Below are 19,193 nucleotides of genomic sequence, written 5' to 3' on the forward strand. Positions count from 1 at the left end.
TATAGCCTTTTCTCAGTATAGTGAGGAAGTCAAAAACATTTGTCATTGAAAATGTTACGATCCTTTTGAAATGTTAGTCTTGATTTCAAAATTCTCATAGTTAAATTTTGTTCTAAAGGGATTAAAACGTTTCACAAATATTCTTAAGTTTGAAAATTTAACCGTTAGTTGCTGAATAGGGAAGCTGTTTAGTGAATAATTGGAAAATTTATAATATCATGATGTCTTTTCACATGGTCGACTTGGTGAAATCCAGCCTTCAATCCGCTTAAATCACCGTCTCTAAGCGAAGCAAAATAGTGAAACCATTACATGAAATTTCACATTTTATATTTTTTGATCAGAGTTTCAAATTTAAAAATTGAAACATGAATGACATGTTTTCTGATAAAAATATTTTCCAAATTTTAAACTCAAGACATTCAAGCAAATAGAAGCAGTTATAATCAAATGCCTTTTTAGGTAAAAATTGTAATGCATGAGCAACTAAAAAAATAAATAATTTGAAATGTCAAGTTTCTCACAACATTTCAAAATTGTATAAGCCCAAGACTACCCTAGATTTCTGAAAACGTAAGTCGTTTGAGACAAAACGAATCACCATGCGTTTGTGTATGCGTGTGAGTATTCTCTGTTGTGGTTGTTAACCTCATGCCTTCGTCCAGTTCCACGTATGGTTCCTTTCAGAACGCCAACCTCACCATCGAACAAAGCACAACCAATTTGTACGCTTCATTAAAATCTGGCCAATCCACGAGGCGACCTTAGTTCCCCCATTGAGGAAGCAGCACACCACCACCGGATGGAAAATTGCCGAACATTGGACCCATTTCCGCTAAACGGTCTCCGAGAGTTGGATCGTGCCACCCAAGGGGGACGGGGGGAACTGTCTTGCCATTTCAAAGTGTCTCGAAGGTGCCCCGAGCAATACCCTCTCTCCCTCCTCCAACGCAATCCATCTCCGACTAAAGGGAAACATTTTCTTCAAACTTCATCTTCTTGCGGAACTGGTGGCCTCACCCTGGCTCCGGAACAACCCCCGAGGAGAAGCACCCTCACCGAGGAGAAGATTGAATAAAGTGGCCGGTGAACTGAACAAGAAGGGAAATTGATATGAAAATTTAAATATAAATTAATTTTGCCCCGCAAGCTAGAGGAGACATGATCCGCGCGGGAGGACGGTCGGAGATCCTTGCAACAATGGCTGTGTGTTTGCTTCGGAAGCCTCGTGGAAGTCGTCCCAGCTGCAGAGTCGAGTACGGAGTGGTGTTTTGCACGAAGAAACAGATTAAAAGTACTCGAATGTCTTGAAATTTACGGTAGCTATTGATGGTGATGCAAGTTTAAGTGATGATTTCAAATTTTGAGAACAAATTCAGTTGGAGATCTTTTAGTCTGAAGAACTTCAAAATCTAGTCGACCATGTGAAAAGGATTTGTTTGTTTAAAATTCCAATTAAACTACACTTTCATCAGTTTTTTGTCACTATTTTTGAATTTGAAAAATAAACCTTTTATCATAATCATCCAAAAATAAATATTTTAATAATGCTTTCAAAAGGAGACTCAACGTTTCAACGCAGTCCAAACAGTTTCCCCTCCCAGGTCGTTGCCGAATTTCCCGGAATGCATCAAACTGCAGTTAGTTATGCAGTTGACACATTTTCGCAACTCTAGCTCCTTGTCGTCGTCGTATCGCACCAGGACGTGACTTGCAGAATTAATCAAGCCCCGGTTCAGTTTTGCCTTGCTCAAAGGAAGCTCACCCCCGCCCCTCCTCCTGTACATCCTGGGGGGTAGAAAATTAACGATATCGTTTTTCAATTTCCTTCCGGGCTCACTGTCTCAATAGAACTGCTGCACCATGTTTTATCATTAGAGAAGAGACTGTAGCTGAGCTGTGCGAGCAGTAATGAATGGATTGGTGTTCAAGCGGAGGGTGACTGTCTGTCAGTCGGTATTGATTGAATGGTTTTTGAATGAAGTTCGCTGGCAATTACTGTTGGAGAAGATTGTTCGCTTTTCGGAGGTTGCTCACAAAATTAATTCAATCAAAATTAGCTTTTATCATTCAAAACACGTGCAGCAATAAACATCATTAACAAATTTTAATCAAGATGACGACACTTCGCCCATCCAGCCAACAGTAAATCTAATTTTGAACCCCGTCTGCGTTTCGTCAATAAAGTTAACACCCTGTTGCAACTTGGCCATTTAAACGTCTGAATCATTAAAAAGGACGACAGCCCCACCCCCCGGAAAAGTGACCGCGTCTTGGTCGATTTTGTCAAACCCACCCCACGAGATATCGGACGGGGGCCTTTGGAAAATGGGGAAGCTTTCCACTTCATCGCCTTTTATTGAATATTAAGCGCTTTTCAATACTGGCAGAATGAAGGACTTGTGGACTTTGGAGATGTGTGGGGAAGATGCTTCTCCAAAGCCAGGATTGTGCAAGATCGTAAAATGGGGATAATGCCGTCGAACGTGCTGAATGGGGGCCAAGAAAAACTGTGCTGCTGGTACTTGGGGAAAATGGACTGGGCTGATGAGGAAATCTTTCGATTTCAAGTTTAAAAAAGATATACGATTTAAATACATAAAATTCAAAATGACTGTTGAAAACTTCAGAGATCATTGAAAATAAATATTTTTTTTAAGTAGAAATAATATTAATGTATTCTGAATAATTTACAATCGCTTTAAAAAGTTTATTCAACTAAAATATCAATTGATGTAAAGCCCCCTGAGCATGTCCATCACATAAAAAACATAGGGGAAATATACCCATTCTAATCAAACACCTATCTTCGTCATATGGGGAGTTTGATGCTCGATTAAAGCTCCAAAAATACTTTTTAAGCTATAAACTTACCAGCAACAGCACCGCCTCGAGTAAGCACGCACATTTATGCCATTTACTGGCCAAAAAGATCAAATTTAATGCATTTTTGATCATAATTTCTATTTAGTGAGACCATTTCTTATCATTTTGGTGGTACACACAAACACACGCAAGATCAGAGGTTAACTGCTTAACGAAAGTCGACATCAATATCTTTTCACTCGCGCCAACGATTTCAATGCGCTTAAGATATAAAATTGCTTCCAACTACCGGCAACATGTTCTTTTGACCATTACTTAGTCACTCACTTGAAAAATAATCCAGAAAAATGTAAATAATTAGCAAGCACAAACAAAAAAACAAACGCGCTAAGTCTTTTGACGTTTCAATTTTGACTACACATTCCAATAGAAGGCTGAAGAAAACCGAGCGAGGAGCGAAGGCAAATAAAGAACAAAGGGTGGCCCCAAAACCACCAACATGCTGGTGCAGCGCCTGTTAGAGTGAACAAGCTACCAGGAAACTTTCGCTATGAATGCTACTTTTCGTGAGTGTTCGCTTAAAATTTCATCAATTTTGGCAGCACTAAGCAGACCCAAAAGAGCGCTGGAAGAAAAAAAGAACTTAGCTGAAAATAGAAAAATGGGCGTGGCTCAATGCACTCGACTGATTAGAATGCATTTTTGAAATATTTTTTAAAATGCTTGCTAAAAGCAATAGCATAACATTTAATAAAAGTGAAAATAAAAAGAAATGTTCACAAAAAGTTGCTCTACTCGTTGGTGTACTTGGTTTTAGTGAATTTCAAGGAACAATCCAGATTATCCAGCATCATTCAAACACGACCGCTTATTAGGCTTAAATGGGCATATTTCCCCTATCTGTTTTCTAAAAATATTTAAACATGATTTGTTTAAAAATCAAACTATTCACTCTACAGCATTGCCTTGGCGTTCTCGATTGCGAAAATCCTACTCGAAACTAGGTGTTCGAAGGCTTGACTGTTGAGGCAATTGCAAACCTCTTTTTACACCTAAGCTTACATCCATCACGGGATTCGAACTGACGACCTTTGGATTGTGAGTCCAACTGCCTACCAGCGACTCCACCGAGGCAGGACCCAGGGAGACGACTCCTACACCTAGACTGAGCTATCGATCTAACCTCCAGGTTAGACCGGGGACAACATTTACTTCCCCGTCCGACAGAAGGCGTGATCAGACAAATCTCGTCTCAAAAGTTGCCACCGGGACCATCTGGGATCGAACGCAGGCCGACTGGGTGAGAGGCAACCACGCTTACCCCTACACCACGGTCCCGGCACATGATTTGTTTAATCATTATAAATGTAGGGTAGAGTAGTCATCAATGAGACACGGGGAACAATGATAAAATGGCTCTCATAACACTCCTCCGTCCAAGGCATATTTCACTTACACGGACGACCAAGCCTCCGAAACAGTTGCTTCGCTAAATTCAACTCACTCGCATTTGACTCCATTTCAACCAATCTTGATCGTTCTTGCAGAATTTGAACCGGTAGGATTTCAAGATTCATCTAAAACAAGAACGAACCTGATCAGACTTACCTGCTAGTAACACCGACTAAATTCGTCGAAGCAACTCTTTTTAGGCGCTCGTTTTAGGGAACACACCATGGCCAAATCAACAAGAAAGCATTAAAATTTGAAATTAACCATTCAAATTTAACTAATTTGGGGTCGCTGAACACGAATATGACACTCAGAATATTCCAAAGTATTCAGAAATCCAGAAATCAAAGATGGCGACCAATATGGCGCCTGTACTATATTGGGAACATATATTTGAGGGTGTAATAGTGATTCAACCACTCAAATCTAACTAATTTGAGGTCGCTGAACAAGAATATGACACTTAGAAAATCCCAAAGTATTCAGAAATTCAGAAATCCAAGATGGCGGCCAATATGGCCCCTGTAAAATATTGGGAACATATATTTGAGGGTGTAATAGTGATTCAACCACTCAAATCCAACTAATTTGAGGTCGCTGAACAAGAATATGACACTTAGAAAATCCCAAAGTATTCAGAAATCCAGAAATCCAAGATGGCGGCCAATATGGCGCCTGTAGTATATTGGGAATATTTTTTTGAGGTTGTAATAGTGATTCAACCACTCAAATGTAACTAATTTGGGGTCGCTGAACACGAATATGACACTTAGAATATTCCAAAGTATTCAGAAATCCAGAAATCAAAGATGGCGACCAATACGGCACCTGTACTATATTGGGAACATATATTTGAGGGTGTAATAGTGATTCAACCACTCAAATCTAACTAATTTGAGGTCGCTGAACAAGAATATGACACTTAGAAAGTTCCAAAGTATTCAGAAATCCAGAAATCCAAGATGGCGGCCAATATGGCGCCTGTAGTATATTGGGAGTATTTATTTGAGATTGTAAAGCCATTCAACCACTCAAATCCAACTGATTTGGGGTCGCTGAACACGAATATGACACTTTGTATATTCCAAAGTGTTCAGAAATTCAGAAATCCAAGATGGCGGCCAATATGGCGCCTGTAAAATATTGGGAACATATATTTGAGGTTGTAATAGTGATTCAACCACTCAAATCCAACTAATTTGAGGTCGCTGAACAAGAATATGACACTTAGAAAATCCCAAAGTATTCAGAAATCCAGAAATCCAAGATGGCGGCCAATATGGCGCCTGTAGTATATTGGGAATATTTATATGAGGGTGTAATAGCCATTTAACCACTCAAATTTAACTAATTTGGGGTCGCTGAACACGAATATGACACTTAGAATATTCCAAAGGATTCAGAAATCTAGAAATCCAAGATGGCGGCCAATATGGCGCCTGTAGTATATTGGGAATATTTATTTGAAGTTGTAATAGTGATTCAACCACTCAAATCTAACTGATTTGAGGTCGCTGAACACGAATATGACACTTAGAATATTCCAAAGTATTCAGAAATCTAGAAATCCAAGATGGTTGCCAATATGACGCCTGTAGAATTTTGGGAATATTTATTTGAGAGTGTAAAAGCCATTCAACCACTCAAATCTTACTTATTTGAACATGAATATGACACTTGGTATATTCCAAAGTATTATGAAATTCAGAAATCCAATATGGCGGCCTATATGGCACCTGTAGTATATTGGGAATATTTTATTGAGGTTGTAATAGTGATTCAACCACTCAAATGTAACTAATTTGGTGTCGCTGAACACGAATATGACACTAAGAATATCCCAAAGTATTCAGAAATCTAGAAATCCAAGATGGTTGCCAATATGGCGCCTGTAGTATATTGGGAATATTTATTTGAGGTTGTAATAGTGATTCAACCACTCAAATCTAACTGATTTGAGGTCGCTGAACACGAATATGACACTAAGAATATTCCAAAGTATTCAGAAATCCAGAAATTCAAGATGGCGGCTAATATGACGCCTGTAGAATATTGGGAGTATTTATTTGAGGTTGTAATAGTGATTCAACCACTCAAATCTTACTAATTTGAGTTCGCTGAACACGAATATGGCACTAAGCATATCCCAAAGTATTCAGAAATCCAGAAATCCTAGATGGTTGCCAATATGGCGCCTGTAGTATATTGGGAATATTTATTTGAGGTTGTAAAGCCATTCAACCACTCAAATCCAACCAATATGCCGGGACCGTGGTGTAGGGGTAAGCGTGGTTAACTCTCACCCAGTCGGCCTGGGTTCGATCCCAGACGGTCCCGATGGCATTTTTCGAGACGAGATTTGTCTGATCACGCCTTCCGTCGGACGGGAAGTAAATGTTGGCCCCGGACTAACCTAAAAAGGTTAGGTCGTTAGCTCAGTCCAGGTGTAGGAATCGTCTCCCTGGGTCCTGTCTCGGTGGAGTCGCTGGTAGGCAGTTGGACTAACAATCCAAAGGTCGTCAGTTCGAATCCCGGGTGGATGGAAGCTAAGGTGTAAAAGAGGTTTGCAATTGCCTCAACAATCAAGCCTTCGAACACCTAGTTTCGAGTAGGAATCTCGCAATCGAGAACGCCACGGCAATGCTGTAGAGCGAATAATTTGATTTGATTTGATTGATCCAACCAATTTGGGGTATGAATATGAGGAATATTCTAACATTCCAAAGTATTCAGAAATCCAGAAATCCATGACGCCTGTAGAATATTGGGAACATATATTTGAGGGTGTAATAGTGATTCAACCACTCAAATCTATCTAATTTGAGGTCGCTGAACACGAATATGACACTAAGACTATTCCAAAGTATTCCGAAATCCAGAAATCCATGGTGGCGGCCAATATGGCGCCTGTAGTATTTGGGAATATTTATTTGAGGTTGTAATAGTGATTCAACCACTCAAATCTAACTGATTTGAGGTCGCTGAACACGAATATGACACTTAGAATATCCCAAAGTATTCCGATATCAAGAATTTCAATATGGCGACCAATATGGCACCTGTAGAATATTGGGAAAATTTATTTGAGGTTGTAAAGCCATTCAACCACTCAAATCTTACTTATTTGGGGTCGCTGAACATGAATATGACACTTGGTATATTCCAAAGTATTCTGAAATTCAGAAATCCAAGATGGCGGCCAATATGGCACCTGTAGTATATTGGGAATATTGATTTGAGGTTGTAATAGTAATTCAACATCTTAAATCTAAATATTTTGAAGTCACTGAACACGAATATGACACTAAGAATATCCCAAAGTACTCAGAAATCCAGAAATCTAAGATGGCTGCCAAAATGGCGCCTGTAGTATGTTGGGAATAATTTTTATTTTTTTTCTGGATTTCTGAATACTTTGGGATATTCTTAGTGTCATATTCGTGTTCAGCGACACCAAATTAGTTACATTTGAGTGGTTGAATCACTATTACAACCTCAAATAAATATTCCCAATATACTACAGGTGCCATATTGGCCGCCATCTTGAATTTCTGAATTTCTGAATACTTTGGAACATACCAAGTGTCATATTCATGTTCAGCGATCCCAAATTAGTTAGATTTGAGGGGTTGAATGGCTGCTACACCCTCATATAAATATTCCCAATATACTACAGGCTCCATATTGGCCGCCATCTTGGATTTCTGAATTGCAGAATACTTTGGAATTTACAAAGTGACATATTCGTGTTCAGCGACCCCAAATTAGTTAGATTTGAGGGGTTGAATGGCTATTACACCCTCATATAAATATTCCCAATATACTACAGGCTCCATATTGGCCGCCATCTTGGATTTCTGAATTTCAGAATACTTTGGAATTTACAAAGTGTCATATTCGTGTTCAGCGACCCCAAATTAGTTGGATTTGAGTGGTTGAATGGCTATTACACCCTCAAATAAATATTCCCAATATTTTACAGGCGCCATATTGGCCGCCATATTGAAATTCTTGACATCGGAATACTTTGGTATATTCTTAGCGTCATATTCGTGTTCAGCGACCTCAAATTAGTTAGATTTGAGGGGTTGAATGGCTATTACACCCTCATATAAATATTCCCAATATACTACAGGCTCCATATTGGCCGCCATCTTGGATTTCTGAATTTCATAATACTTTGGAATATACCAAGTGTCATATTCGTGTTCAGCGACCCCAAATTAGTTAGATTTGAGGGGTTGAATGGCTGTTACACCCTCATATAAATATTCCCAATATACTACAGGGTCCCATATTGGCCGCCATCTTGGATTTCTGAATTGCAGAATACTTTGGAATTTACAAAGTGACATATTCGTGTTCAGCGACCCCAAATTAGTTGGATTTGAGTGGTTGAATGGCTATTACTCCCTCAAATAAATATTCCCAATATTTTACAGGCGCCATATTGGCCGCCATATTGAAATTCTTGACATCGGAATACTTTGGGATATTCTTAGTGTCATATTCGTGTTCAGCGACCTCAAATTAGTTAGATTTGAGTGGTTGAATCACTATTACACCTTCAAATATATGTTCCCAATATACTACAGGCGCCATATTGGTCGCCATCTTGGATTTATGGATTTCTGAATACTTTGGAATATTCTAAGTTCCATATTCGTGTTCAGCGACCCCAAATTAGTTACATTTGAGTGGTTGAATCACTATTACAACCTCAACAAAATATTCCCAATATACTACAGACGCCATATTGGCCGCCATCTTGGATTTCTGGATTTCTGAATACTTTGGGATTTTCTAAGTGTCATATTCTTGTTCAGCGACCTCAAATTAGTTAGATTTGAGTGGTTGAATCACTATTACACCCTCAAATATATATTCCCAATGTACTACAGGCGCCATATTGGCCGCCATCTTGGATTTCTGGATTTCTGAATACTTTGGAATATTCTAAGTGTCATATTCGTGTTCAGCGACCCCAAATTAGTTAAATTTGGATGGTTGAATTCAAATTTTAATGCTTTCTTGTTGATTTGGCCATGACGTGTTCCCTAAAACGAGCGCCTAAAAGAGTTGCTTCGACGAATTTAGTCGGTGTGACTAGCAGGTTAGTCGGATCAAGTTCGTTCTTATTTCAGATGAATCTTGAAATCCTACCGGTTCGAATGCTGCAAGAACGATCAAGATTGGTTGAAATGGGGCCAAATGCGAGCGAGTTGAAATTAGCGAAGCAACGGTTTCGGAGGCTTGGACGGAGGAGTGATAAGTCGTAGTTTCAACCAATCAGGCTCATATTTGGGAGAAAGGTGTGTCTACTGGATACACGTCTGCCATATAAGTGGCTTTGGTTATTGACGCTCCCTTGAAAAGTAATTCATAAATGTTTGATTCTGGGGTGTAAAAGTAAATCATGGACAAAAAATACTTTTTCGCTCGTAGGCTGCCATTTACACCAAAACTAATATTTCTTCAAATGTCTTTCGACGTTCCATAGGGATTAAGTTGGGTTACAATGTCCTTTCATTAGATTTGGCCAAAATTTAAAATACACCCAGAATCCAGGACTGTCTCATTGTTCCCCACTCATTTCAGCCCATGGGTAACAATGAGACACTTTGATTTTTCTTCAATAAACTTTTCAAAATCGATGGAAATCTTTCAAAACATGAATTAAAAGAGATTTTTGCAATTCCATCGTGAAACTACTTACTTTTCCTGTCATTCTTGAACGACGAAATAGCCTACTTTTCTGTACCAAAAATAACAGAATAGAATAGCAACACTTTTCAAAATAAATGCTGAAAAGTTCTACTTTTCAGCACTGAAATGGGTGCTGAAAAGTTGAACTTTTCAGCACTTGTTTCGAAAAGTAACACTTTTCAACATTTTTTTGATTTAAACGATTTATTGACAAAATACATGAAAATTCGACTTAAAATTTCACTCAATGGGTGTTTTTCGAAATTGCAAAAAATGTTGTATGGAACTCGTTGCAAAACTTGATTTTTTCAGCACTCGTCGTATTTATCCAACTCGGTGAACCTCGTTGGATAAATGTACGACTCGTGCTGAAAAAATCCTCTTTTTGCAACTTGTTGCATAAACTACTATTTTGGCATATTTATAGAGTTTAAACTTCATTTAACCAAACATACAAAGTTATTTGGTATTAATATATGGATTTTACAAAATTTAAATACTTTTTAGTGTAACTTTTGTTATTAAAAGTTTCATGTTGGCAAAATTGCTCTAAAATGTTCAAGGCAAGTCACCTGTAATGGAACAATACAAAAACATGATGTTTTGCTAGAAAAATGTTGATTTTCGTAGAGTGTCTCATTGTTCCCCAGCTGTCTCATTGTTCCTGCCAAGTGCGTCTACAATGAGACAGTTGAATAACTCTGGCTTTAGATGTTGGATCGATCTCATATTTTGGTCAATGATAGAACACATTAAAAGAAAGATAATGCAACTAAAAGCTCATTAAGACATTCTGATGAAAAAATTAGAAAAATCGTTGAAAGTTGAAAACCAAAAGTGTCTCATTGATGACTACCCTACCCTACAGCATAAAATGTGTAAGAACATTCAAATGATTCCAAATAATCTCTTTCCTGCAGCGCTCACTTCACCGGATTTCCCGTTCATCAGAGGGTCCCTCTTTGAACCACCAGTTACGAGTGCAGAGGGGCTTGGCTTTAAACTGTTCGATTTAAGATTTCGTTACACGAAGCACCACGGAACGGAACCGGCAAACGATTTGGGTCGTCGCCCAGCAGCGCCATTATTAGATAGTGCTTTCCGAGAAGGTAAACCGTCCGACACAATGAAGCGTTCGATTTACCTTCGTTGAATTTAAGTGAGAAAGAGTTTTGGTTCGTTTGAACAAATTGACATTGATCGGCATCCGGTTTGAGTCGTGTGATCCTTTATATTTCAAGAAAATTCCAAATAGAGAAAAAATCCACCTTGAGTATACTAGTAAATTCCCAATTTCCTCAACCATAATTTACTTCCTTTATCACTAATAACAAGTCACTCATGCTTATCACTGTCAGCACTCGTTCAGCCAGCATATCGTTTCTTGTTCAGCACTCGAGTACGTGTTTTACGGGTAATAAAAAGGTGATGACCCCACTAATCTGATTGGGCCAAACTTTATGATATTCTCGTGTAAGCGTGAGATGAATGAAATGTGGGTGAGGTTTTTCCGAAGCAATTGTGAAAATAAAATATGACGACACCTTCAGCGTTTAGTGAGATGGTTTATTAAATGGTACACAATCTTACCCCATAATTGACGAATGAAAAGTCAGCTTGGGTGCGGCTGACGTAGTCCGTGTACCGTTCCTCTAAAGCTTTATCCAGGTGGTATTTGATGAAGTTTTCTCGATCTGAAAAAAATGTTAGCAAATGAAATATTTTCACAAGAATATAACAAGTTTGTATTGAAATAATTAATCAGTTTTAAAAATTTCACCACCAAATACTTTATTGGTCATCTACGTGAGTCACACTCGTGTTAATCTTTATTGATCCATTACAAAGAAGATTTCTAAGGTAAAAGCTTGTTTAAAAAAGATTTTTATACCATTCAGCAAATAAGGCCACCGCAAATTTCATATTTTTCTCCGATTTGTGGAAATGGAATACTCTCATGTTGCAACAAAATCCGCAATATTTCCGGTAAAAATATTTTTTCCCATTTGACGATTAAAGCGAATTAGTAATTCCCCTTGAGTACGCGGCACGGTATGACGGAAGGAAAATATTTCACTTGGAGATTACGATGTACGATTCGAAATATTCAATCGGTGAAATTTGCGATTTTCAGAAAAAAAAACTCTATTTAATATTACCAAGAGATGAAATAGAGTCTTCCAAACAAAATGATGGAAATCCGACAAAAATATTCAAATTATTCGCTCTACAGCATTGCCTTGGCGTTCCCGATAAAGAGATTCCTACTCGAAACTTGATGTTGATTGTTGAGGCAATTGCAAACCTCTTTTTACACCTTAGCTTCCATCCACCCCGGGATTTGAACTGACGACCTTTGGATTGTTAGTCCAACTGTCTACCAGCGACTCTACCGGGACAGGACCCAGGGAGACGACTCCTACACCTGTACTGAGCTATCGACCTAACCTCTAGGTTAGACCGGTGCCAACATTTACTTCCCCATCTGACGGAAGGCGTGATCAGACAAATCCGGTCTTAAAATTTGCCACCGGGACCTTCTGGGATTTGATGTTAAATTTATGGATCTGTATAAAACCAAAAATTTAATAGGAAAGAATAGGTTAATAATAGAACGTAAAACACTAGTATGGCTATATCTATGGAAGTATAGTCGATTCAGAGAAAATTATCCGCAATCTGCTAAGAAATCAAGGGTTGGCTTGAGACATCTGTTATGGCAATAAATTTTTCAAATGTTTCATTTTTGGGCACAAGCAGATTATGGTGCATGTTTACGATTGTTTTTTTGTTTCAAAGTTAATTTTTTGAACTTGAAAGAGTTACCTATCAGTGAAAAAGTCCAAAAACACCTCTAAAAACTAGTTTTGACCACTTTTGCCGGAAGGATACAGACAGGGCAACCAGGTCAAAATATATAAAATCTGGTAAAGTATCGATTAAAAATCTGGAAAAATCTAGCAGACAAAATTTTTACAATTCTAATTGGTGAAGAAGAGGGAGGATATTTGCTGATTAAAAAGTTTGAAAAATTGGTGGTGTCACATTTTTACACAAAGAAAAAATTATGGTAATATTCATCAGGAAATGATGATACCTATTGTGTCAAAAAAAAGATTAGTTTTACCTCTGAAAATGATGAATTTTGATAAGTTTTTGATAAATATTCATCAGGTTTACATTATTACACATTTTTGAAAAGAAGTAATATTCAACCAACCAAATTTTCAACCTTCAAAAATTCAACTTTTGTTTTTTCTGTAAGAAAAACTCATTTTAAATGGTATCAATTTTAATGAAATTTGCTCATTTTTATCAAAAAGCTGTTCAAAATGGGCATAAAGTAAAACTAGAGCGTCCAACTTCTCGTCCCGGGAAAAAAATTTCCGGGAATTCCCGGGATTTTCCGGAAATTTTTTTTTTCCCGTTTCCCGGGAAATTTGTAAATTTCCCGGGAATTCCCGAACTACAAGCAGAAGCATATATTTTCCTACCTTTTTGTTACTAATGTTTTGAAATTATACAAAAAATAATAATTGGAGAACCTGATTTGATTTTATTAATTTCCATCTACTGTTCATATTGAACTAATCCACTTGTCTGTAAATTTCATGTCAAGGTTTAATTCAGATAATATTTATTTCTGAAGAATTCACCACTAGGAATATTGTTTGCTTGTATGTTGGACAACAAAACATACGCTGTTATGGAATGAATATAAACTATTTTATTTTTGACATTTTTTTTTAATATTTTTTTTTCAAATATCATTTGAAAAAAAGATAAAAAAAAAGATTTGTTTGATTTTTTTTACCTTGAATATGTTGGATGGAAATTGAACTGATATAATTAAATTAAAAAAAAAGGTTTGTGTGAGAAGAATTTGTTTCTAAGCATTCGAGAAATTACAGATTGAAGTTATAAATTTATGAAGCACGTGAGCTACCAAGGGCGTAAGAGGGTTATATATGAAAAAATATCGTTGAATTTCAACCACTTTTAAATACTCAAAATTATTTTAATATTATTAATTTATTAGGCTGCCAACCTCCCGTGGTCGAGTGGTTACGGGATCCGCCTAACAAGCGGAAGGTCAGAGGTTCAATCCTCGGGTGGCAGCTTTGGAGCTTTGGTCATCCCGCAAAATCAGTACAGGTTTTTCTTTCCCTGCTGTCTGCGCTTTGGAGAAACCTCGAGTTAGTCAAAATGGACTACTCGGCGAAGAGCTCCAATGCCAACTGACGACAGTAGGGTCAATACGAGAGAGCCGAAAAAACTGATGACAAAGGGGAGAGATCTAAAAATAGCCAACAGGGACCGCTCCAGTCCCCGTCCGTCCTCATCATTTGAAGTTGGACATCAACAGCCTGCGAGCCACAACAATTCTTCAAAAGTTGCTCATTTCTCCTTCGCTAGGTCAACTACAACTACTTAGCTTCGGCTGATCTGTGCACTTCGGAAGATAGTTGACTGGCCAACTAGCCGAAGATGCGCTAACAGATACGATGAGTGTTCGGACTCAAAAAACACGAGAGGAGAATTCTTCCTTTCGCACAACCACGCTTCAACGCACTGCGTTCAGGAGCACTCTACCAGTGTATATGTGCATTGGAAAAAGACTGTAAACAGATAGCTTGATTCTTCTCAATAAGATTCGAGCAAAAATTGCAGCCTTAAGAGTATAACAGGGAATCACAAAAGATAGTCGCTAGGACGGTCGAGGTGAACTAATCCCAATATCTGCCCACAAGGCGGACAAAAAAAAAATTTATTAGGCTGAATACCATACAACAAAAATCATAACATAAAACCATGAAAAAACATTAAAAAACAACTTCGTCTCATATGAAATTTACCCAAAAAATGCAACTATATTTCAAAAACTCGCTCCAAATATTTGAAAACTTTGAGTTGTGATTTCATGAAATAGTGTTTCTAGCTAAAAAGCGCTAGAAATTAGATTTTTAAGGTAGATTCCTAAGGGGTAACTTTTGTCCCTGATCACGAAACGGAGGTCCATTTTTTGATATCTCGTGATGGAGGGGCGGTACGACCCCTTCCATTTTTGAACATGCGAAAAAATAGGTGTTTTTCAACAATTTGCAGCCTGAAATGGTGATGAGATAGAAATTTGGTGTCAAAGGAACTTTTATGTAAAATTAGACGCCCGATTTGATGGCGTACTCAGAATTCCGAATAAACGTATTTTTCATCGAAAAAAACACTAAAAAAGTTTTAAAAATTCTCCCATTTTCCGTTACTCGACTGTAAAAAATTTTGGAACATGTCATTTTATGGGAAATTTAATGTACTTTTCGAATCTACATTGTCCCAGAAGGGTCATTTTTTCATCTAGAACAAAATTTTTCATTTTAAAATTTCGTGTTTTTTCTAATTTTGCAGGGTTATTTTTTAGTGTGTAACAATGTTATACAAAGTTGTAGAGCAGACAATTACAAAAATTTTGATATATGGACATAAGGGGTTTGCTTATAAACATTACGAGTTATCGCGATTTTACGAAAAAAAGTTTTGAAAAAGTTACTTTTTGCGTTTCTCTTTGTTTCGTCGTCCGTGTCTGTCGCGGGTGACCATGAATGGCCATGATCGATGACGACCAACTTTTTCAAAACTTTTTTTTCGTAAAATCGCGATAACTCGTTATGTTTATAAGCAAACCCCTTATGTATTTATATCAAATTTTTTGTAATTGTCTGCTCTACAACTTTGTAGAACATTGTTACACTCTAAAAAATAACCCTGCAAAGTTAGAAAAAACACGAAATTTTAAAATGAAAAATTTTGTTCTAAATGAAAAAATGACCCTTCTGGGACAATGTAGATTCGAAAAGTACATTAAATTTACCATAAAATGACATGTTCCAAATTTGTTTACAGTCGAGTAACGGAAAATGGGAGGATTTTTTTAAACTTTTTTAGTGTTTTTTTTCGATGAAAAATACGTTTATTCGGAATTCTGAGTACGCCATCAAATCGGGCGTCTAATTTTACATAAAAGTTCCTTTGACACCAAATTTCTATCTCATCACCGTTTCAGGCTGCAAATTATTGAAAAACACCTCTTTTTTCGCATGTTCAAAAATGGAAGGGGTCGTACCGCCCCTCCGTCACGAGATATAAAAAAACGGACCTCGGTTTCGTGATCAGGGACAAAAGTTACCCCTTAGGACAAAGTTTCACGCAAATCGAAGAGGGGTCGGGGCAACTGCTGTGTCAGATGGCGGAGAATTACCCAAAGTTTGTTAGTAAATAATTTCAAAACTTTGAATGATAGAGCCAAACTTTTTTGAAGCAATCGGTTCGTTTGCTATCGCTTAACAAACGCTCCAAGTTTCAATTGTACTACGTGTCACAAGTGTGCACAGAATTCCCATACAAACTAAAATAAGCTCAAATCAATGGTTTAATCGACTTAACCAGTATATTTTTATAAACAAAAGATTGCATTGCCTTTAGAAAGTATGTGTGTACATAAATTAGTGAAAAACAAGAAAAATTTTCCACATTTTCCAACAACATGTATGACGTGTCACAAGTGTGTCAATGATAAATTGGTCTATGTCACAAATGTGTATTGCAATATCCGGGAAACGGAAGCGAGTTTCCAAAATCGGGTTAAAGCATCTTGTAGTGTTTGTTAAGTATAGCAAAACGTCATCATTAACTCATTTTCGACCAAAATGGTCTATGTCACAAGATAGCACACAGCAGACGAAGTGTTAAATCTGATTTTGACAAGAATAACTATGACTTACAAAGTCACCCCGGAATTCAAAGTATGGATTTTCAATGCAACTATGTTTTATCAAAAAATAGTGCACGCACCATGTGTGGCCTACCTCAGTACATGTTTCGAAAATAAAAATCTTAAGACAAACCATACCAGTTAGAAAATATTCCAAAAATAAATTTAAATTCCGTCAATGTCACCGCAGTTTACGTTACCCAATTGTTGTCCAGTAACAAGGCTAAAACAGCTGTCCCAATTCGCCCCATGTGTACCGTTTCGCCCCATATTACGGTTGTTAACTCTTAGTGAGTATAAAAAAAACTATTTGCTGCTATGTACTTGTGACCGAAATTACATCATGGAAATTTTTAAAATATGTTTCAAATCCCAAGATCTGGATCGTTGATTAAAGCTATACAAAACCACACAAATTACCAAGTGTTACAAGTGTTTGCAGTTCCCGACTCACCTTCCGGTGCAACAGCGTCAAAATATCTCTGCGACGGTGACACTTGCTGCACTTCCTCCTTGGAAGTGCCAGTCCCGTCGACGGCATCGCCAACTTTCGCCCCTAATCCGACGGTAATCAGGAAGATTACGGCCGTTAAGCTGCTTCTTCTTCTGGGCCGTGTTGTCGCCCCTGGCATTATCGTGGTTGCTGACTTGACTCTTCTAATTTCATAGCCCGTTCCGAACGGCTCTGAACGGAAAACAGTCTGAGAAGGGAGTTGAAGTGTTGCTGGAAATGGAGAAGCCACAAGAGAAAGGGAAAAAAAAGCTCAATTTCAACACCACTTCCGCCACCAAATTTTCCCACGTGCTGATTTTCCACCAGATGAACTTTCCCACCCCCCTGACGATGGGCAATAGGCACACTCTTGACTCTCACGCGCTTTTATGCTTCACGGTGTGTTTGGGGAATTATTGTTCAAAATATTTTTAATCTTTAAAAACTAGATGAAACAAGTTTTAAATGAAACAAAATCTACTTTCAAATTGTTTTTTTACTAAAATACGCTACAAAACACACCTTGATTCTTCCTTCCTACGATCTGTTTTCACGAACCTCTATCCCCGTTTATTTCACACCCAAATGAACTGAAAATCCGCCCGAAACGATACCTCTCGTTCGCCGTCTAGAGATAGGACGATTACTTTTCTGGATCTACGCGACTAATCTGAGCTTTTTCTTCCTCTTCTCTTATTTTCTTTTTTGGTTTTTGCTGAGACGGCTGACTTTCGCACTTTTTTCCCCGGAACGACACGGCGAGGCGTGTTTTAGCAGATTGACTCCCGGCTACGACGGCGAAACAACTGGAATTGAGGACGACGCAACTACTTCGAAGGGTGGCTCTTCACGGTCGACTGCCGGCGGGCAGCAATCGAGACCGAAATAAAAATTAATTCCTGGTGCCCGAACCACCCAGTATCAGCGCAATAACAACAGAGCAACTCTATGGGACATCGACCGACAATTTTATTTTATACTCAAAGGTGTAAAAAACAGTTTCTGTAGGAAAAAATATATATCCGTTTGAAAATAATGACAATTTTTCTATTTAACTTTTTGTCACTAAAACTTGATTTGCAAAAAACACAATTTTTATTTTTTAATTTATTTTAGGAAACATCAAATGCCAAATTTTTTGAAATTTCCAGGCTGTGCAAAAATTTATTTTAATTATTACTGATATTTAAAAAAAATGAAATTTTGGTCGCATCAAAATTTAACTTCATTTTCGATGTAAAATCAAATTTGCAATCAAAACGTTCTTAAGTAAAATGATGATAAAAAGAACCGTTTTCAAGTTAATGCCATTTTCAGGTAACTCTTTTGAAACTATTTTATTTTTAATTTATGAACATTCTTGATACGACTCTTAGTTGCTGAGATATTGCCATGCTAAGGTTTAATAACAGGAAATTTCTTGATTACTTTTTCAAAACAATCAATGTGCCATGGGTTTCCTATGTACAAAGGACCTTGTGAAAAAGAAGGGGAGAATTAATGTTTTCTCGCCCAAACAACCCACCATTTTCTAATGCCGATATCTCAGCAACCGAGTTACAATGTTAAAATATGAAACATTCGTGAAATTTTCCGACCTTTTTGAAAACAGTATTTTCAAATTTTTAAATCAAAACTTACATTTCAAAAGGGCCAATCAATCAATATTACACCCTTTTCAAATGTTAGTATTGATTTACAAATTTTGAAAATATTGTTTTCGTAAAGATCGAAAAACTTTACGAATGTTTCATATTCAAACATTGTAAATCGGACCATTAGTTGCTGAGATATCATTAGAAAATGGTGGCTTGTTTGGGTGAGACTTAGAAAACATAAATTTTCATGTTTTTTAACCTTTGCATGGCAATATCTCAGCAACTAAGCATCGTATCAACAAAGTTCAAAAGTGCAAAATATAGAGAATTTTTTCAGCTTTTAATTTTTTTT

General features: G+C 37.4%; 1 protein-coding gene across 4 annotated transcripts in view; it reads right to left on the bottom strand.

Annotated features, from left to right (window-relative positions):
• The window catches only part of LOC6044164, a 33,656-nt gene extending 15,518 nt beyond the window's left edge, over positions 1-18,138 (bottom strand). The window contains exons 1-3 of one of the 4 annotated variants that reach the window (XM_038265065.1): positions 17,766-18,132; positions 17,205-17,474; positions 11,575-11,678 (exon numbers count right to left, since the gene is read on the bottom strand). In XM_038265065.1, the coding sequence (XP_038120993.1) occupies positions 11,575-11,678; positions 17,205-17,382 (282 nt within the window). In that variant the 5' untranslated portion in view covers positions 17,383-17,474; positions 17,766-18,132. Of the gene's footprint in view, positions 1-11,574; positions 11,679-17,204; positions 17,475-17,765 lie in introns of all 4 variants that reach the window. The other 3 variants (XM_038265064.1, XM_038265063.1, XM_038265062.1) reach the window with 3 other exon arrangements.
• Between the last annotated feature and the right edge of the window lie 1,055 nt (positions 18,139-19,193).

The sequence above is a fragment of the Culex quinquefasciatus genome, chromosome 3 (genome assembly GCF_015732765.1).
Source record: "Culex quinquefasciatus strain JHB chromosome 3, VPISU_Cqui_1.0_pri_paternal, whole genome shotgun sequence".
NCBI classification, from domain to species: Eukaryota; Metazoa; Arthropoda; class Insecta; order Diptera; family Culicidae; genus Culex; species Culex quinquefasciatus.